Source organism: Limanda limanda, chromosome 18 (assembly GCF_963576545.1).
Source record: "Limanda limanda chromosome 18, fLimLim1.1, whole genome shotgun sequence".
NCBI lineage: Eukaryota > Metazoa > Chordata > Actinopteri > Pleuronectiformes > Pleuronectidae > Limanda > Limanda limanda.
The window spans coordinates 18,163,336-18,185,315 of record NC_083653.1 but is presented as its reverse complement, the minus strand read 5'-3'; the positions used below and the strand labels follow the sequence as shown (position 1 = coordinate 18,185,315).

The window sequence follows — 21,980 nt, the reverse complement described above, 5'->3', positions numbered from 1 at the left end:
CTTCCTGTCTCTCCTCTGCCCCCTCCCTTGCTGTCTCCTGCTGCTGGACCCCATCTTTGCCTAGTGACAGAAAATGCAGGGTTGGTGTGTCTGTGTAAGGCATGTACTGGTAGTATTATGCATTGTGTACATACTTGTCTCTTTTTGGGTATGTATGCATGTGATAGCGTGTGCAAAAGGGGACAAACGTGCAGAGTCGATCAGACAGAACACTCGGTTCAACCAGCAACATCCTGACAGAGCTGAGCAGCATCCCTAATACAGCTCCTCTCCTGCCTCACCACTCACACATACAGACTTTGATCTTCTATCCCATGCTGTCATACAAGGGAACTTGGTGCCATGTCAAGTTGGTATTTGCTCTTTGAATTCGTATAGGCTAAATAAGGGTTGCACACTCCAGTGGCTACATTGGCGTGCTAGCATGACTGTCAGAACTGTGCTGCATCAGCCTACAAGTTACACAAGCAGCAGCTTTGAATCCCACATACACCTTTTTATAGGTATCTGGCTGCAGTGCGTCCCAAACTGTTTTTAAATCCTTTTGAGAAATCGAGTTTCAGTGTCTGTCTTGTAGTCATTGAATTCATTCGGTGGGAAACGCTGCAAAGAAAGTGAAAAAGAATGCTGGATAATTAATCGGATCTGCTCCAAAGTGTAATGGGTTCTTCCTTGTGCCGTGTCCCTCCCTTCCACAAAATTCCATGGAAATCTGTTGAGTAGTTTAGGGTTATACTGCTAACAAAAAGAATGACAAAAACATAACCTCTTGGTGGATGTAAAGATGGGCACATTATCACTTCTTAAATACTGCCATTGTTTCCTAGCATATTGGTTTATCAGCCACTATTACATTTCTCTTTAGCAAGGCAGTTCTCTTTGAAAAGCTGCTCAATAAGAGATTGTCCTTTTTTCCTTGTGCTAAACCGGTCCAAAGAACATATTGTAATTGAGCAAATTTCAACTTAATTAAAAAAGCATGGACACTCAGTCAAACTTGTCCGGACACATATGCTTTCAATCTTGCATTTTGTGGTATATCTGCTCTGTCCTCTTAATTAGATAATGAGAGAGGACATGTGAGAAATTAGGCAAAGAGTGTGTGAGAGATAAAGATTGGGATGAATTGAAATTGTTGAAAAGGATTTGAGGAGGCTGCAGAGTGGGCTTGGATGTGCTGAAGAAGAGTTAAGTTCAAGTCATTTTGTCTGGCTGATGTACCTTTTGTTCCTCTGCCTTAGTGCTGCCTACATTTGCTGATAGTGATGGAGCACTGACCTTGGCTCTCGGTGTGGTTGCACATTTGACGGTGACCTGATCTATTCTTAGGCCTAGCTATACACCGTACCTACAGTACACTGCAGTGTGCGTGCTTGCCTCTTGTACTCGCCATTCCCACCTCCCCGTGTTCACAGTGTAGACGCTTGACCCGAATAATGTCAGATTGTCAACAGTTCGTCAGCACCATTCATCCGTCTTCCACGTGAATGGCGGTCATTCACGCCAGTCGGTCTCACATGCAACTGATCTGATTGTCCCTCATTCCTTCCGCTTGAGTCTGAATCACGGTGTTGTCTGGGAGGAATCTCTGTAATAAAATGAAGGCCCTGTGCAGCACCTGATAATCTGTTTACACATTCACATGCAGGCATGTTTCCCCCTCAGCACTGCTGCATTCAGACAGAGATTTTGTGGTTTGGTGGTATCGGTTTTGAGATGGGTTTTGTGGGTTGTGGGGAAGTGTGTGAGAGCAGGTTGGTGACTGATTATGTGCACAAGTGAGAGACTTGAGTACTGGAGACCTGTTTGTGTGTGACTATAAATGGATGTTTTGTCAGTTCCTCTTTTATATTTCGGTGAGTTTTATATGTGGTTTTACTAGCCTGTATCCTCTGCCATCGCTGTCCTCTCTCTCCCTCCCGAGACGTCTCTGCTGAGGAAATCCTGTGGCAGCTCTAATTGTCATCTCAATTGTCTTCGACTGTTCACTTCATATATAGAGAGAGAGAGAGCTGCCTCACACTGTTTCCTCTCTGTGCTGAAGGTCATGTTGCAGACACAACAATTTGACATTGTGCTGATGAGTACATTTCATCTCCCGAAATCCAATTGCTCCGCCCTCTAGGCATTTCAAACAAGACTAATAATTGCAAATTTTTCATCCTTCCTGTTTGTTGATTGCACATATTTTATGGGCATCAATATAGGGGCATTTGTTGTGAGGCAGTTTAGCACGACCTAATTCTGTTTAGTTCTAAAAGGAAATGTTACACATATTGGTATCTACTGTCACTATCTTTATTTACCCTCTGTTAATTATTGACACACATACATTGTGCACACACACTCATCCTCCCCTTTTCCTTCCTAATAACCCCAATGTGGTCATGAACAAAGAGGAAAATTAACTCATTCTTCATTATCAGTAATGCCTATGATTAAATACAATTAGCTCTTAATGTAGTTTTCTGTCCAAAGCACCTAATTCACAAATATTACGTAATAATTGCTTAACATATCCTCTAGATGCTTGAGCCCTTCTAGCCAGATGCTTTGCCTTAATTGCTTTCTTGGGCTCCCATCTGTTTTCAAATTGCCTTATTTGTGCAAATCTGTTTCCTCCAGACTTAGTTCTCCTCAGATAAGGAAATGCCGTAAATGAGGCATTTCCATTTATTATTAGAACAATATTCCCAAGGTCGGTAAATGCCTTAGCTGGGGCTGGTATTAGCCTGAGTGAGTAACATCAACTACAGAATAAGAGGTGCAGTTAACAGTGAATTGAGGGTCTTCTCGCTTGATGTTGGTTCAAGTATGAATTTTGCAGTGCACAGCATTTAAGTGTGAACTTTATGGTTACTGATGTTATAGAAATGTTATGTTGGAACTTTCTGTATTTTTACTTAAACATCATTCAATATATAATGTCTATTAATAAACTACTACTAATAAGGCAACACTATTGACAGTGGAAGTCACCCTTTGCTACCATCTGCCCTGGTTACTGTTAGTATGCCTTTGCCTAGCATAGTACATGTATGCACTTATTGTCGCTAGCATATTTTATTGCTAGCTAGTTTGCTGATACCTGCTAGCTCTGCGAGTTTGGTTATAGCCTCCATGTAAGGGAGGACTTTGTAAAAGGCTCATATATGCATATCGATTGCTAGCAGACATGATATGCAAGACTTACTAAAGCTGTAAGCCCTAGGCAAAAGGTCAGCAACTCTCATATGAGCCATGTATCTCTCACCACAGCCCCATGCATACTGCTTTAACAATTCAAAGGTTGATAGGTTTGCAATGCTTGGCTTTAGTTGCTCAGCAAATTACTGAACAATAGCTGTTTCGGAGGTGGGTTTATCGACCGTTCAGTTTGTTGAAATGCAGATCCTCATCAGTCATTCAATCCTTGATGGCAGGGCGGAAAAGACCGAGAAGAGGTGGTGAGCAAGGCGGTACATTTCTAACATTGGTGACAAAAAGGGTGAATACAAGGTTTCCATGACAGACTGCCAATGATAAATTATTCTTCCTGCTGCTTCAGAATCGGAGCAGAAGCAGCAGCTCCCTGGTCACTCCTGCTAACCTGTGGGTGCACCTAAATGATGTGCTGGTGCACCTGCCTTTAAAAGTTAGGTGCACCAGTGCAACCGATATAAAAAGTTGGTCTGGAGCTGTGGATGGAGAAACAAATTGTTTATAATTCCTGATTGTTTGTGGATTTTTGTGTGACTCTGAAGTATCTATGTTGGTTTCATTGACACTATAGTGTTGGCTTGACCAGTTGGCTTTAAACGGCCCACTTGGAATTAACTCTATAAGGGTGTGAGTCTATATAATGTTTTTTCATTTGTTGAAAAAGGAGCGATTGTAGAGCTTCATAGATTAAAGGAAAGGACCCAATGTTTTTTCCCCTGATGAAAGTGCTCAGTCAGCCTTCTTGGTGCAGTGTGCAATATCTGACCTTTTCACAAAGGTGCTGGTGTCGTCAATGAAGCTCCTCTTCAGTCAACGAGTCAACGATACAAGATGCAATGATACTTGTCATTGAGGTAACAGAAATGCAGGAGACAATTGTTATTGCTGTGTCTGTTGATCCAGGCCTATGTGAATCAGAATCTCTCAGAACTAAGACACAAAACAACCATTTGGGGGCATCAGTGGTGATATGTTGTCAACATATTCCTGCCATAGAAGCACTGTGCCTACCTTTTTTTTCAATGCTCTGATCCGTCGAGCAAAAAATGAGTTGTGAGAAGTTGTGGAGGTGGGATTACCCACATGAGGAAATCACAGGTGTCAACTCCAAGTGTGTGTGGAGACAACACTGTAGCCCCCGGTGCTGAGTGCTGCCCTATAACAAGTCCAACACGTTACTGTGGAAACAGACCAAGTGCAGCCTGTGGTTTATCGGCCTGCTGAGAGATTCAGTGTCTACATTTACCTAGAGGTCTCATGTCCTCGTCAAAACAAGGGCCTGTCTCCCTGTAGCCTCCCACGGCGACTCAATCTGCTTATCAGTGAGGTCATTAGTCTCGTAACAGTTATCTAGGTGTCTGCTTGTAACTACGCGGCCACTGTTTGTTCTCGCAGCTTACACCAATGGGCTTGAGCTCTCAGATAAGTCCTAAATGGATAAGGTTGGAGTTTTCCCTGCCCAGTTTACTCTTGAAGAGATTCTTTCATTGGATAGCCAGTTAATTGAATGAATACATATCTATGGATCTTATGAATAATGCCAATAGAAATCAGGTTTGTTTCAAAAAGAAGAGAGTTTATTTGATGTTATTGATATAAACCTGGATTGTTTTATAACAAAATAGTGAAGACCCGTTCTCTGCCCCGATCTGATCTCTCTAGCCCTACCTCTGTATCCTTACTTTAAAATATAATTCATTTTTTGTAGTGGTCGCGTCCACCTCCCTCCTGCTCTGAGCAGGCAGCGTGTCCTCACACGCCCAGCTGTTGCCAGATGAATATTTTCAGGATGCTTTTAGTTACAAGTCCAAGCACTGACACCTTTCTTCCGGAGTTTATAATTAGTAACCAAGCTAGTCCTTTATGTAGTGGCGGGGCCTCGTTGTGGCCTAGAAAGTGTCTGTTGCTTCAGCGGATGGGGAAGTTTATATCTAGCATAAATTGATGGTGGTATTTTAGTAGTTTTAAGTTTTTTCCACCAGATATTTGTGTCAGTGAACTTCACAGCCTGTCCTGTTCTTTTGTAACAGGAGAGGAAAACAACCTGCATTGGAAAAGTGGACTTTGTTGCACTGTTGTGGTATCAGATCAGAGTTACATGTTTATTCTTTTTAGGTTACATAACTTGTCAATGATTCCCTTAGATGCTCAGTTTCCCTACCTTACACTACCATTTTATGTTTTAGGTTGTTTCCCCATGCATGTGTAAGGACACAACCAGGAAGATCAACAACAAAGATAAACAAATTGTCTGTAGTTTGGGCTGTCAGTTATTCAAATATGTGGACACAGAGATCATAATCCGGAATATGCATTAATACCACACACGATGTTAAACTAGATTTACTAGAATATAATTTAGACTTTTATTATGGTAGGAGTTTTTCTTTCATTGGAAATCACATTTTTCTTTCAAATACTGGATCAAAAATGCCCCAGAGAACTGTGTTGTGCAACATAAATGTTTATTTACATGCAAACAATCACACTTGGTAGTTGTTTCACATGTCTCTTAAGATTATATCATTGAAATGCTGTTGATGTGTTTCATTCATCTTCTTTCCTGTTTCATTGTCATCTGTCTGAATATGGTAGTTTCAGTAAAACTGAATTGGTGCATGTCTATGTGCATGTACAAAACATGGCTCTAATGTCTGGGAGGAGTTGGGAGCAGTAGCATTAGCTGCTAATGCTAGTGTATTTGTATATTATGCACAATAGCATGGTTTGAGGACTGGTAATGTGGTGTGATTGAACTCTCTGCAGGCTGGAATGCTATTGAGGCTAACTAAAGTAAAGTTTATAAAGTATATCTAGCTTACACCCACATGAGCTACCTGTCTGTTTTGTTGATTGTCCCATCGTTCATTCAAGGGTTGTGATTAGTCACACACATTCGGTTTGCACCACAGGGCAATTTTAATTACAAAAACACATAATGACATTTTACAGTCGGGTATTATTAATCAGTGCTCATTTAAGCATCCACTCTGAAAATGGGTGCAACCTTGGCCTGTTCCCCCCCACCTCTCGTTGCCATCCTGCCGGCCTCAGCCTGAGCAAACCTTGCTGGGCAGGTTTCCAGAGAATGAAAGGGATCTTGGGTTACCTCCATCATGACACATATTGCCACAGGGTGCCCACAGGTGAAGACATCTTCATTTTGTATAGAAAGGACCTGGATCATCCATAGACTAAATTGATTGGTAGTTTTCTCCAGTGACCTCAGATGCATGTGCGTGTGTGTCAGTCGGTGAGATTACCCTTTCATGTGTGTCTATGTGGACAGTTTAGCTTTATCCTCACAGACATCTCTTTTTTATACATCCCTCTTTCCACTCCCAGATTAATTTTACTTTCTCTCCTTTTACAACTCTCTCTTTGCTGCTCCCCCTTCTATTTCTTTCCACCCTATCTTGCCATCCTCTTCTTTCCTATTTCTCTGTCCCTTTTCTCAAGTGTAGATTTTCTTAGTGTACCAACTCTCTACATCTTATCTGTCTCTCATCTCCCTTACTTTAGACCTGAAACTCCCTCTCCATCTATGTTAGTTCCTTTTCTTATTATTGTTATCCCATTCACTTGTTCTCCAAAACACTTTTATTGAATGCCTCACGGATGCTTTCATACATTCTGGTGGATCCATTTATAGTATGGGTGGTCCCAATGGGAATCAAACCCTTAAATGGTGCAATGTCAGTGCTGGGCTGTACCAGTCGAGCCGCAGAGGGCCCGTAGCATGGTAACAACCCCCCTCATTTTCCACAAGCTGACGACATCCAGAGAGGGGGAAAAAAAAAACAGTTAGAGGATGAGCCCAGAAAAGGCAGTAGGAAACTTGTGCTATAATATATGTCAGGATGTTGTGACATGTAGGTGCTGGAACACCACTGGCAGTAAAGTCCTACTTTTGTTTAAGTGATTGGTGACTTTAATTTGACTGATCCCAAAATTGATATGGTGCCGTTGGAACTCGACGAGGTGCCACAGTACAGCCACATTCTTGTAGGTCCACCGTGCTAGCTCGGAGCTTTACGCGTTCGGTATTGGAAAACGATGTCTGGGTTACTGAACATTCCCACAGCACATGCCCAGTATTTGTAGCTTTGGCTCTTGTAACGGACCTGTAGTGTTTTTCCTTTCAGGTTGATGTGGGAGATTTAGCCTGTGAAGGCACTCACAGGCCGCCATAAAGTCATTTGTTCCTAGGGCTGAACATCAAGTGTTTCTGCTGGCAGTAAAAGCGGAAGATTCATACAGCTGTCAGTGTCTGTTTCTCTGGTGGCCACCCCCAGGCTGCATTCACACTAATACATTTTAGTTATAGAATTCCTCACTTACTACATTTATGTCTGACGTTCACACTTCTCCACAGTTTTTTTCCCTAGCCGTTTTAAAATAGCCCTTTGGAAAAGCTGCTGACTTGTTTTAGACTGAAAACTCCAGGGAAGCACTTTAGTCAGGACGAACAGAAACAGAGACGTTTGGAAACAATGATGCAGAAACCGACAGTCACTTCCTGATTGGCTCTTCCCTGATTTGTTAAGCTTCTGTCACATGACCCTTCATGCCAGTGGCAGTAATCAATAAATTTGCTAAAGGGTTTGTTCATTTGCACTGATGTTCATGCTGAAGGCATCTTTATTTTTGCTCTCTATAAAGCAGGGCTTCACTCTGTGACTTTAATTGTGTGGCACATTTTTTTCTTTACATCCCCCCGACTTAATCCCCCCATCACTCTGTTCCTACCAATGCCCAGCAGAGAAACAATGCAGCACCTGGTGCTTTCACCACCGGCAGTGACGGGGAGGAAACCCTGCCTGGGTAACAGGGCCTGGCAGGCTCTTTCCATATTCGGCCTACATCTCCAGATGTTATCAGACGGCTGTGTTGACATAGAATTGTGTAAATCAGCTTGTTTGCGATATGGGTTTAACAGGTCGATGTGTGATCTCTGAGACATCTTTGTTGTATAGGGAACTCGTACCGACAGCATGAACTGGTGTAGTTGAGCCTCTCCAAGACGGTTTTTGTCATGTTTGCCTGCCTGGCTGTACACTCACTGCAGCAGTCTCTGAGCTGTAACACACACACACTAGATGGGATCTATTGTTTTGTCAAGCCCTGCCTTACTGCTTTTCTTTGGTGTTTGTGGTTTCTTAATATTTTGGGAACATCCTGTTTGTTTGTTTCATGCTGCGAGGCACAGATTGTTAAGATTAAGCCCACTGTTTATTCTCTCTTATTGGTGTTAAAAAAGAGGGTGAATGCAGACAGAGTACACCATTGATAATTCTGGTGTCACTGGTGTGCAGCTGAGCATTAAATGCCATTTAATGCTGTAAGGCATGTTAACATGCCTTGTATGTGATTCCATGTTTGTTCCTCATGAATTTCCTGTGCTAATCAATGATTTAGTGGCACAGCCCCACCTCTCTGATACATGCACCATATGTGTTGGGGCACTGCCTGTGGGGATTGGACAGCTGTGCAAGTGTGATCCAAGAGGGTTAAACATGGAAAAATACTTTTTATTGGGGTTGGTCGTGCCTCCCTTAACACAGCTGCTGGGACAACCTCTGCCTGTGACATAAAGGGGCCTAGTTCTATTTCCATCTGTAATTTCGGTAATTTACTGGATGTTTTTAGGCTACTTGCAATTGAATTGCTCAAAGGGCCGTTATTTGAAGCGCCTTTGGCAATGAGTCACTTTCCCTTTTAAGGACTATGTTATTAGAATAAAACAGCTTTAATTTGTCCTCTGAGGACCTCTGTGTGCTATTTAGTCCGCCTTAACTTTGTTGCATTTATTTGGCTTTTATTTAAGCAGGAGCTACTTTTGTAATAATTTGTTATTGCAAGGAGATCAAAGCCTTGTATTTCGGGGGACATTTTGGATGTGAATCAGTTTTTAACTTTTTTTTTAAGAAAGCAAACGAATACTTATCTCTGTGTGTGGCTGGTGAGTTATTTCAAGATACTATTAGCTGGACTTATATGAACTCAGCATTCTATGCATTTTGTGTCAGGACGGAGTGGTGGGGTGATGGTCTGATTTCTAGGGCAGAAGTTGCTGTGGCAGGGAAATCATACAGGAGTTAGAAGGCACCGTTTGATTTGGTTTTGTGGTTTGTGCTGACACAGTAGCAGTGAAATGTCACATACATAGCCATTTTGAATCTGAGGGTAATGTAATGTTATCTAACCGCCTGGCCGGCAGTAGTCCAAGAGAATCCATGTGACCTCACAGGAAACTGCAGACTGGTACATTTTTATTTTTACGACTTACATTCACCAAAAAGGAAAAGGAACAGATTTAGTGATTGCTAAAAAACGAGATTCTTAGAGACAGTGACTCCAAATTTTTTCCCGACTATGTATTCACCGGCTATCATAATAAATCAGAAAAAAAATCAGGCCTCCCTCATGACTGGTCATTTATGATCCTGGCATTGTCATAGGCCAGAGTTATCCAGGCCTATCATTTGCCTCTTTTTTTATGATGCAGAGTATTTCTTCTGCAAAGGTTTACACAGTCTAGGAAAACTCCCAGCCAGCTCATGATGTGATAAGTTCGCCTCCTCCAGTGGTCCAACCACGGTCAGATGGAGGAAGGGCCATCCCCGGGTCTCTTTCTCTCCTCTCTTCCACTAACCCTGTTCATGTCAGCCACTATCCCCCTCTCTCTCTCTCTCTCTCTCTCTCTCCCTCTCCATCCCTCCGTCTCCCTTGTCTTGCTTGCAAGCTGCATTTTTGTGACGTTACCTCACTGTGGTTGTAAATAATCCCCATTATGGCTTCCAGATGTCCCTCTATCCTACTCTGGATTTGAGGATGAGGTCGGAGCACAGTGGGGGTGTAAGGGTTGGACACTTACTGTAACTGGCTCAGCTGCTGACTGGGCCTGAGTATGTGATGCTTTTTTCGTCTCCCAATCTTCTCTCTTACTTTCTTAGTCTTTCTCCCATGAGATGCAATTGGTTTCCTTTTTTTGCTGCTCTGTCTCAGTTATGTTATGTTTATGTCCTATGCTTTTTTACCCCAACTGTTTTTAATCTGCAGTTGTTACCTCAATTTTTTTTCTTCTTCTTGAATTCATACCACAAGTGCTGTGGAATTGTCCATCCATTCACCCCATCTCCTGACTATGCCTACCTCCTTTACTGCCATCAGTGGTCTCAGAATCTGCTGACCTTTCAGTAACACAGCTCCCTGCGTATTGCAACCAGCCAAATAGTATAGACAGTATAGAATAGACCAAAGAAAATCTTAGGTTACTGAAACTGTACCTTTCCTTTAATGTGTACGTAAAAATGTGCATGTTATCTCATAATAAACTAAATCAACCACAGTGCTCTGAGTGCACTGTTAGCCTTATTCAAATATTGGTTGGAGGACGACCACTCTACCCCTCAGCCACAGACACCCTAATAGTCCAATCATATTAAAAAATGCCAATTCTGATATTTTGTTAAACACATGGGTGACAGAGCTTCCTTACCCAGATGAGTTGGCTAACTATTTTTAGATGATGTTCCATGTTGGTTTTAGAGCGGATACCAGATCGTTGACTTCTTTTACACGGTGTCAATAAGTTTGGAGCTGACTTCAAGTAGATTTTGGTAAACATTCAATAAGTAAGACCTAGCTGTCTCTATTTTCCAAACAATGGCCTGCGCTGCCTCCCACTTTTTTTGTTTGTCATTACTCCTCTAAGATTCACTGTCGGCTCAAGGGCCAAAGCATTAGTAATATATAGATACATGCAGAAGCTTGCTTCACATGTAACTAGGGATGGGTATCGTTTGGTTTTTATCCGATACCGGTTCCTAACCGATACTTTTAAAACGATACCGGTTCCTAAACGGTGCCTGAACCGATACTTTTTTCAAAAAAGTGCACAAAACGATGCTTGACTAAGAAAGGCTTTTTTTATTGCCAAATATATTAACTGTATAAAGTAGATTATAAATATAAATAAATACAAAACCCTTTTTAACTTAAAACTATGAATAACATACGAACTGTTAACAAAAGTTTACTTAAATAAATAAAAATAAATGCAAAACACACACACTCTGACTCGTGACTCTGACTTCGGTGCCTGAGCCAAATGAAGACTGAGGGTTTTCCATCACTCGGAGACCCCAGTGTCTCCGCGGCTGGGGCTGTCGCAGGGGGGCTTCGGCCCCCCGCCTTCGTCCCCCTAACATGCGGTCGCTTTTATGAAACATTTCTCGGCGTGGTCTTCGTTCCTCCCGCCCAGAGCCTTACCAAGCCGACCAGGAGCAGCTCGCGACGCAACGCCACAGAGGAAATGCGCCCGGCGGGGGGCAGCCAGCGCCGGGGAGAGGTCTCACGAGTTTGGGAGAGGTCTCACGAGGAGATCCTCCCCCCTCACCTGCACGGAAGCCCTGACGCACGCGGGGCGCGGGCAGCGCGGGGACAGGAGTCTGTCCACCGGGGGTCCGCGGCCGCGGGGGCCCGACGGGAGCCGCCGCTTCCCGTGAAGGAAGGAGCGGAAGTGTGAGGAGGCGGGACGAGCGGAGACCTCAGTCTTCGATTGGCTCAGGCACCGAAATGAGTCACCGAAATCTCCGTTGCATTTCGGTCCGGGTAGGTACCGGTTGTTTTGGAATGATCGCCGGATGATGACGTAGCGAGCGACGTCAAGCCTATTTATTGGTGGAGAAGGAGTCGCAAGGGACAGGAGAAAGCGGAAGTGCGGAGGAAGCCGGCAAAACAGCGTGACCACTATAGCGGAGGAAGTGAAAGAGAGGCAGTGGAAACCCTCGAAACTAAGGAGCGGACCTCTGAGAGAGACTGAGTAAGCCCTGGCCGGTCGGCGACTGCGGAGTCGCTGCCGGTTGAGATCGCCGACTGACCGCTTCATTCAACCAAATTGTAGTAACGCGCCACTTTACATTATCAATAACGATAACGGCGTTGTAACGATGACAAAAGTAATTAATTAGATTACTCCGTTACTGAAAAAGAACTCCGTTAGTAACGCCGTTATACTTAAACGCCGTTACTCCCAACACTGCATGTAACACATACAATCTGGCTCCAAACCACACACAAACAATCCCTCTGCAATGTGCATTCACTATATAATATACACACAGGCGCCAGTGTTGGAAGAGGGTGCTTTTGAACATGTGTTGTGGTTCTTTTGCATGATTGATTCTGCCGCAATTTTCTTCTTGAGAGAACACTGCCACTCGAAAAGTTGAAAGAAAAGCAAGCAACAAAAACAGACCGGTTGTTCAAGCCTCATCCTACAGCAAGGTATTGCCAAAAAACATTTAGACAGTGTCTTCCGAAATGAAGAGCTGCACAGGACCAGGATCCAGACTTAAACCTCACACTTTTGTAAAAGCTTCTGCAACAGTATTGGTAGAACTTAACAGATCATCTTAAATTTCCTTCCTTGAAAGATTGATAGGGTTTCCAGCTGCTTAATGAGTCATAAATGTAGATTTAAGTTTCCTATTCCTTTTCTTTCTTTCAGTATGCATTATTTATTGGTTCTATGCTTTAATTTCCGAAACACCTTGAACATTTCTTTCCCAACTGGATGTTCTAAACCATTTAACTGGTAGTGTATGTAAAGACGACACTGTGGGGAGACTGGCGTTTCAGTGCATCACAGGCTGTCGCATTTGTTTGGGGGCTAAGTGAATGTATAAGATAGACTTTATGTATTGTATTGGGGTGACTTTGAGGGGTTTTCCTGACATATTGACTTAGGAATGGGTGTGTCATTTTGCATTGAAGAGCACAGCACATGTAACCTTCCCACAGCAATCTCTGAACAGTCAGCGCTGTGGCAATGTAGTTCAATGCTTAAAATTTGTAAAAACAAAAAAAATCAAATGGAACAAGAGGAAAAAGTAACAACATTTAGGTTTGTGAAAATAATTAAGTTCACAAAAAGGTATAATGAGTAATAATTAAGTTGTATGATGAAAAATACTTTCAGCTACACCCAGCCTTGAGTCATTTACAGACACTATATGTGTGTGACTATACACACACACACCATCATCATTCTGACAAATTTCACATGAGCACGCCCTGAAGACTTTGCATGGAAGAGACTGAGACTGAGGCCTGTTGAGATCACCGAGCATATCATTTGTGGGTCGGCTGCTAAGTGAACACACTTGCCTGTAGTTTCCCAAGTTTCTCCCAAACATGGCTGACACTGTTCTCGCTGGTATGGAGCACGATGGGCCTGATAAGTGCTCAACATTTTGGGTTAAACCAGTCTGGCTATGTGGATTAGCTGGCGTCACTCATGTTTTTCCAGTTTCACTACATCCTAAAGCTTGCTACTGAACGTGTGTGTGTCTATGTGTGTGTGTACTTGTACTTTTATAGTCGTGAGAACCTTTTTGAGCAAAGACCTAAAGGACTGAGGAGTGCATTATGTCCTCACTAAGATAGAAGTACAAAAGCGTGTGTGTGTTGTGCATAGTACAATCAGCATCTGTATGTCTCTGGTCATGCCTGAGTTTGTGCTCTCATAATGTGTTGTTGGATGTCTTTTGCACAAAACACGCACTACATGAATGTGACTAACATGTCAGGTTGGCTCACCCGCCCGACACATTGCAAAACCATCTGAAAACAAAGGGCTCCACTCATGCTAAAGCCTGGACAGCCACCTTCCCAAGCATCGCCGGGGGTTCCTACCACACCTTGTCTTAGCAACCGTTTCTATGTTTAGGCCTCCCTGTATATTTTGCTAGTGAGTAAAGATGTATTACCAAACTGTATGGCATGTTGGTGTTAATCCATCTCAGCTACAGGAAAAGTACAGATGCGTTTATACCTTGGTAGAAGTAGGTGAGCTTACAGGTTCCAGATATTGTGTTTTATATGTTGACCCTGCATACTATCATATTGGCCCAGTATTTCCATTACACACCAACACACTCACACTCACACACCCCATACAATTGATTTCCATTCACAACACAGGCCAAAATGACAGGTTAAATGTTGCTTTGGGCTTATAAACCACCTGCTGTTGGACCCTTTTTACTCTTCTGAAAAGCAGCTCCTATTATCTGTCCGGCTGTGGTATTTCTGCCAAGGCCAGAGCAAGACACAGCCACCAATTATGTGTCAGATGTAGATGTGGGGAACTAGATCTACTAGTCTGTGTGTATGTGCACAACGTTGTATGTGTCTATGTTGGTTTGTGTGCTTTGTTGTGGACAGGGCCTGTGGGCTCCTGGCTCAGAGATGAAAGACATTTCTCATGTGGCTTGTTTAGTGGAGCTCCTGAGTCAGCATGCAGCTACTAATCAGTATTTTCTCCCTCTCAGCGAGCCTGACTCCACCCCCCTACCCCTACCCCTATAGCCTACTTGTACGATTTAAGAATGAAATCACAAGTGAATTGGATATAATGTATGTGTTTTACCCTTGAGCCTTAGGGGTTAATGCCACTCAACCATGTCAGAGCAGTTCAGATGAAGAAGATGGGGTGAGGAAGAATCTAAGATTACTGAGAGATGGCCTAGTTGTCTTCCCTACAGCACTAACCTTTGTTGTTGAAGACTGAGTATAAACATTGTGGAGTCGGGATGATAACTGAATGGGAAGCACCTGCAGGTTCCAAGGTTTTGTCTCTAAAAAGTAGATTTGTCTACATCAGTTCTGAGCTAATTTTTCCACAGCCTGTTAGAGGCGGGAATGTTGTGCCTTTCTTTCACCTCACTGTCCTGTCTAAAAGGTACAAACCCAGAACTTGGGGATATTGTTGTTTCAGAAATAAAGCCTAACATTACAGCCCACTTTAAGAAAGGCTCTGATTTGGGAAGTAAATTGAATCCATTGATATTTTAGAAAATTCTTATTAAAAGGGTTGTAAGCGTGGAACCAGGCCAACCAGCGATTAGATTAATCGTGACAGAACATTTGATATAATTGCAAGAGTTTAAAAACGACGCATCCCATAAACCATTGCAAATGATCCCTTTCCAACCAGTGCACATCCTGTTCACTCTGTGGTAAACATCATCTACGACAAACCATCCGATCGTAACTGGCATGACTTGTTGCGGTTAATACTTCCATGGAACAATGTGCTCTTACAATCAGTTACACCTGGGGATTGTGGGTAGTGTATTATTTCATGACAAATAAAACACTTTTGCTTAATAATAAGTTGATAATACATGGTGAAGCTTATGGTTATGTCTACCCTGGAAAATTATTATGGCTGATAATCAAAATTTCTATTAAATAATTTATTGGATTTTTACTTCCTGAATCACTTACACACTGGGACGGCAATTTGCTTGTTTAATTTGGCTCTAAACAAGTAATATCTTTCTCTCTTTTAAATAAGTGTCTGTAATGCCTTCAGACAGATACTAATGTTTGTATCCACTGCAGAATTACTGGATCCCTTAACCCGAGATAATAGCATTTCTTGATATTGGCGTCATTAATCCAGGATGTCAATATAAGCTACAGAAGGGGTAAAGAGACTGTTTGTAGAAAGCGCAAGTACATTTTACAACTACTCACAACACTGCGACTAGCAAATATGCCCCCCGATGATTTTGTTAAAATCATCCCAGTGATGATCATCATTGTAAGTTTGTCATCTAAATTATAGCCATCCAATCCTGTTTACCGTGCTTGTAACACATACTCTCTGCCAAATGCCTAATATTTAATCAAGAGCAACTTTTGTGAACCGAGCCAGATAGTCCTGGTTGTGTGTGTAGTTAATTTTATTTATGGTTTATTTTGAGTACATTTTATTTGTTATTCTAATTCAAATGTCACTGAAAATTCGTACGAATTGAAAGTTCATTGCCCTTTGAAGGCTGTACTTGCAGGATTATGCTATAATTATAATATTATATATATTATAATTTTTTCAGTGGTAATAATAATATGACAGAATTCTCAGCACAGAAGAGGATTACATTTTACGTCAGAGGGTGCCTGCAAGTTGAGACAGTGCAGGACCTGATTAGAATAAGTGTTGAGTGAACTAGCTTGGAGGAGGTTGTTGCTAAGGAGGCTGTACAGATGAGGTTCAGTCAGGGCAAAACAAACTAGAAGGACCAACTACAATGGTTGACTTTCAGAGGTGCCATGTCGTAGTGGTCCTCAGGGGGATGTGCTCTACAAAGAGGCATTCTGTAAGAGAAGTTTCATGTTTACTTGTTTTGGTTTTGGTTGTTATTTATTTATTACCAAAACATTTATTAGTAAAACAGTTGAGATGGGAAAAATATGAATGTTTGCTTTGTATGTCGTTGAAAGTGGTACACCTAAATTTTGCTCTACTAGTGGAAAAAGTTAGTCCGAACCCCTAACATTGTAATTCCTGTAAGTTTTCTATTTGCGGTGGAAAAAGTGAATAATTGCATTGTAAGACGATTCATTATGTGTCCCTAAATTTTCTGCTTGTGCTCCTAACATTTTCAGTAAGGGGCTACAGTGCTCCTAGTGAAAGAGGTTAATCTGGAGCCCTGGGTGTTGAGGGTTATAATTACATTTCTGAGGAAACATTAAATCATTTACTGGCGTTAATAGGGTGAAACTCATACATGTAAACTGAAATATATGAATCAATTTAAGAAAAAGTCTTTAATACAATATAAATATCTAAATAAGTTTTGGCTCTTCATACTGCAAAAAAGTAAACTGAAAATAAAATTTCTTCTGTGCTTAAAGATTGATAAACTTTGATGTTAAAATAGATTTAATCTCTTGCATAATATTTTGCTACTCCGGCATATTTGTGTGACTTTGATTCATGAATTAATATGAATCCAAAGTGATTTAGTTACCAGATGTTATCTTCACCATGGAAAACATGCCTTGACTGGCTCGAGATGTTGGCCGAAATAAAACACTTTGGCAGCGATTGAAGAGAATTGGTTGTGCTGTGGAAAGCAGAATGGGAAATTACCTCAGGCCTCGAGCCAAATTGTTGTCAATTTGAATAATTATTTGTGAGTTTGTCTGCCAGTCCCTTTGGCAGTTAACCTGCATTCAACCTGTTATGAATGAAAGACATGAGGTAATTGTCACATCTAATGATGACATGTGGTCGTATGCAAGACAATGTTCCTTGGAAACGACCTAATTTTGCAGATAACTATTTCCTAGGTTGAGATTCATTTGTGGGTGACATTGCAGTAAATTCAATTCCGAGAAAGCCTTTCGCCAGCCAAGCATCTGCACTGTTGACTTGACTGCTGTTTGGATGAGATTCGTTGCTTCTAGCAGTGAATCTTGGGTCTTTCCAGTTCCGAAAAGCATGTATCATTCACTGGTCCTGACTTTGTGTTTTCGTTGGAAGTTGTACTGCTCGGTGGTTTGCATGGAGAGGGGGAAGCGCTGTGACAAAGTCTAATTCAATTGTGTGTCATATTGTTTGTCATAATTCTTGCAGACTTGTAGGGTTGTTTTCACCAATCGCCTGAAGTTGGCTCACCAGTCCAGTCACAACAGGCTTTATCAACCACTTGATTTCAATGTTTCTTGTCTGTTTCTGCTGTAACTGGTCTGATATGACTAATCATATTTCCCATGTAAGTCTCACTGAGTGTGATAGCTGTGTTGTCTTTCTGGTGTGTAGTTATGTGAACCAGGACGTGGCACACTACTTTCCCTCTGCCCTGCGGTCATAGCAGGCCAGGTCAGCTGTTAGTGGAGTCGGTGCAAGAGAGTCTGAGAGCGAGAGGTTGTGGAGCAATGAGTGGCCTGTTTGTTTTATTTCAACAGTCATTTCCCTGTTTCACAGAGTTTTTTCTCTGGAGGTTGTGTTAAGTCATGGCGACCAGATGAGTTTAGCATGATGTTTGGCCAGTGAGGGATTGCTGACAGACCAATAGTGTCAGCTTGGCTGGTTGTCACTACACACACACAGACAAACACGCACACACTGCAGTAGTAGTTATTGTAGTAGATAAAGATTGTGTCTTTTGTTAACCAAAACAGCTACTGTATGTAAAAGTCAAACATCGAAGTGTATTTGTATGCGGGTGGCTGCTTGTCTTCATGCTAATATAGATAATGCTAAACTGGGCTAACCCTCCTGTCAAAAGTGTAAAACACGGCCTAAATATAGACATGCAGTGAATTCTTGTAAAAAAATAGTTATGTGATATTTCTCTGTCTTATCAGGAAATCTGTGTTTCAGTGTAAACACCTTGCTGAGCTTGCAGCCAATCCAGGCTATCATTGTAATGCTGGAATCATGTAAACTAGGAAGTGGTTGAATAGCTCTCCACAAATCAGGGAAAAGCTGACGTCATTCATAGTTGGAATCTGTTGAGCTGTGTGAGAGAACTCTGGTGTCCCTCGCTTATCCCTCCCAAGTCCCTTTCCCACCAGGAACCATAACTGAAGTGGTAACAATAGCCAGCTTTCTCACTCTATGTCCGGTGTGATGTGCTGTAAAGACCTCCAGGTGCTCACTACCACTTTGATAATGTTAATTTCAAGTAGCATGGCAGCTTTTATTGAGTTGTGGGAAAAATGGTGAGTTCTTTGTGGCTAGCCACATGAGTAGGACAAGTACGTTTCCATAAGCCTAGATCAGAGGCTAAAAGTACCTTTTTTCGCATTTTGGGTTACTCACACCTACTATTCGTGATTTTGTCGATAAGAAGAAAATGTAAATGATAAATCCAATTTCCCCAGGAGAATGGTAAGCAGATACTCCCCTCCCCGTCTTATCCCAGCCATTGATCTCCAGCCAGTGATTATCAGAGCTAGTAATTATCAAACTTATTTGTGGCTAGAACTTTGTGATTAATAGAGGTCATGCCATATTCCAACAACAATAGACTTCATTCCTCATACCTTTTCTTGTCTAAATTGGGGTTCTGTCTCTGCGGATTGCAGTTTAAACAGTAGCACTTATCTACTTCCATCTTCATGATTCCCTCCTCTGATCCTCTGTATTTACTCCAGAGGATGTGCATTTGCGAATGCAAATGTCTGAGTGAGAGCCTCTGAGGTTTCTACAGACTTTCTCCGCATGGTCTCTTAGTATTAAGTCAGCAGAAAGTCAGCAGAATCCGATATGTGAACACAGCAGGTGATCCCCCACTGGATTCATCTAAGTTCATCATCAAAATATTGACTAGCTGATGGTTTATACCTCCCTGTTTTACCATTATTGATAATATTGCCTTTGTTGTGTGATGCAACATTTTTGGAAGCCTAATGACCCTAATATTATAAATAAAAATGATGTGTTTCTTCTGACATTAGTGGAGACTCTGTTACATTCAGGCATTATTGTAAAATGCTTTGGGTTGCTCGGATAGTAATGATATTCAAAGAAACCATTCATAATCTTTCCTAGGTGTACTTGCTTTTTTTCTATGTTATCCAGATTATATTCATCATTTCATTCACTAGATTTGGTTTATACTCTCCACCTATTTCAAATTTTCATAGGAAAATCATATGATTATAAGGATTGTTCCCAAAATGTTTGCTATTTGCTTTAAATCCTCCTGTAAGTATATTTGACTTATTCTGCTCTATTCCTCTCCACAGCCAAACCCTTCACATCCAAAGTGAAGCAGATGCGCCTCCACAAAGAAGACTTTGAAATCCTTAAGGTGATTGGACGAGGAGCCTTCGGAGAGGTAATACACCCTTTTATTTCACACTCAATCTAAACAAGAATAATCCCTCACCTTACAAATTGAGAATCTGCTAGATGGTAAATGGAAAATCTGCTTTTCTCTCTCTTTGGACAGGAATTGTAGTTAGCTTGGGGCATTTTCTTATGGTTGCACCATCAGCAGTGAATATTTTTGGTCTACTTGTCCGTATTGGCAGGAGATATCTCAATACCGGGAACTTCTTCCTTGAGGCAAAGATTTTTCAGTAGATCCCCGGAAGGTACATGTCAGTGAAAGGCTATTATTCTTGTACCCTCACACCTACAAACCTGAGTTATAACAGGCAGGACTGTTGCTGCATTTAATAGTGGATTGCTTTCTGCTGCATTCCAGGTAGCGGTGCGTAGTATTGGTCTGCCACACGAGCATGACTCTACTTGCAACTCAAACAAAACTTTTGAAATCTCCTCTCATATGTAACCCATGAGTTGGTGTCAGTGAAACCAGCGCATGTGGGTTCACATGTGTCTTCGTTTGTTCTGTGTATCTTGAATATGTGCCTGTAGGGAGGGTGAAATACATTTGTCACTGGGTTTCAGGTGATGATGTCAAAGCTGGGGAATGTTGGAGCGACAGGTATTGTGGCCCCTCGGCCAAGAGTCTTGCATAATGTCAGTGTCCTGAACCTTTTATCATTGCACAGAATCTCTTAGATTGTGAAGGTGTCAACATTCAGTGGTTGTTCTAGAGCCATGGATACGCACTTCCAATCATTTAATCTGTGAAATTGTTATCCAGCATCTGCACAAACAAGTTAGCAAATTCCTTTGAAAATGCTGTGATAGGTGCAGATAGACAGAGAGAAGTCAGGAAAGTGATAGATTTGTGGTTGTAGATAGATTGGACACACCTGCCAGCATGTAGCAACACAACGACAGCACGCTAATGTGCACACTTGAGCCACTGCGAGGACTGCTGGTATGAGCTTGTATGTGTGTGTGCGTGTAAGAGTCATGTGTCTATCTGTGTGTAAAAGGCTTGTTCTCAGCAATGTGGTGTGACCCTTGAATGGTGCTACCTTGTGGTAACATTCCATCGCCCTTTCTCTCGGCCAGCTGTGCTTGTACGAGTTTAACATGACAGCAAAATGAAGTTAGCCTGAGAAACATCCCGATTGTCCCATGTCTCCACCTTTTAATCACCCGATGGAGACATACTTGGTACATTGTGTTGGACTTTGTTATTGTGATAGTGCAGTTAACAGAAAAATGCAGCAGAAAGATAAAGAACTAGTTAGATATAAATTTGGCTCAATAGTAAAAGAAGATGAAATTGTGCAGAAGGTTGCACCAGCAGTTTACACTCATTTTTGACTGTATGATTAGTTCAGTCCTTTGTTTCCACCTTTCCTCCCCTTTGCTCATTTTAAAGATGAATCCGATCAGAGGATGTCTTGCTGAAACTGTAAGTTGACTTGTCACTGTAATTTATAGTCCAGGCAGGGACAAGTTTACATTCTATTTAGTCAAGAAATATATGTAATGAAGACAAATGGAGAAGGCGGAGCATTTAAATAAGCACTTTGCTCACCAGCTGTGAGACGACATAGCGTTCTGCAGGTTTTTGTCAATGGCTGCTACCTTTAGGCACCTGCAAAGTGTGAACACTGTCATTGTCAGGGAGCAGGTAACACTGTTAAGTCAAGTAGTCGTACTAAAATTCCACTCTGATGAGTGTATTAATGGTTAATCTGGACTGAGGTTGGATCTAGCAAACGCCGAGGGTGTGTTTTGGTATTTGCTTTTATATTGTCAATTTTGTACATTTTTAAGAAAAGCGAGGCTGAGACATTGGAACATTGAGTCAGAGATTAAAAAAAGCCAGACAGACCCAGATGGGCAGACACAGACGCAGGAAAACAAAGTTAAAATAAAATCCTTGAGTCAGATAGGGAGGCGAGAGAGAGGCTGAGTGCAGGATGTTTTGATTTCATCCTCCCATTGTCAGCAGCAGGTGGAGGAATGGCGCGGGTGCATGACGTTGCGGAGCTCGTCTGATGAATGGTCCAGTGTGTACTGGCCGATTGCCTGTGAAAAAGCTTCCATTAGGACTCAGTTGCTTCTTCAATCGCTGCGGTTACATGTGTCCGAT

At 42.0% G+C, this 21,980-nt stretch overlaps 1 protein-coding gene across 5 annotated transcripts in view; it reads left to right on the top strand.

The window, feature by feature from the left end:
• Window positions 1-21,980, top strand: part of cdc42bpab (CDC42 binding protein kinase alpha (DMPK-like) b) — a 73,255-nt gene that overhangs the window by 10,353 nt on the left and 40,922 nt on the right. For all 5 annotated transcript variants that reach the window (XM_061091232.1, XM_061091230.1, XM_061091229.1 and 2 more), the window contains exon 2: window positions 19,759-19,850. In XM_061091232.1, coding sequence (XP_060947215.1) covers window positions 19,759-19,850 — 92 coding nt within the window. The remainder of the gene's footprint in view (window positions 1-19,758; window positions 19,851-21,980) is intronic.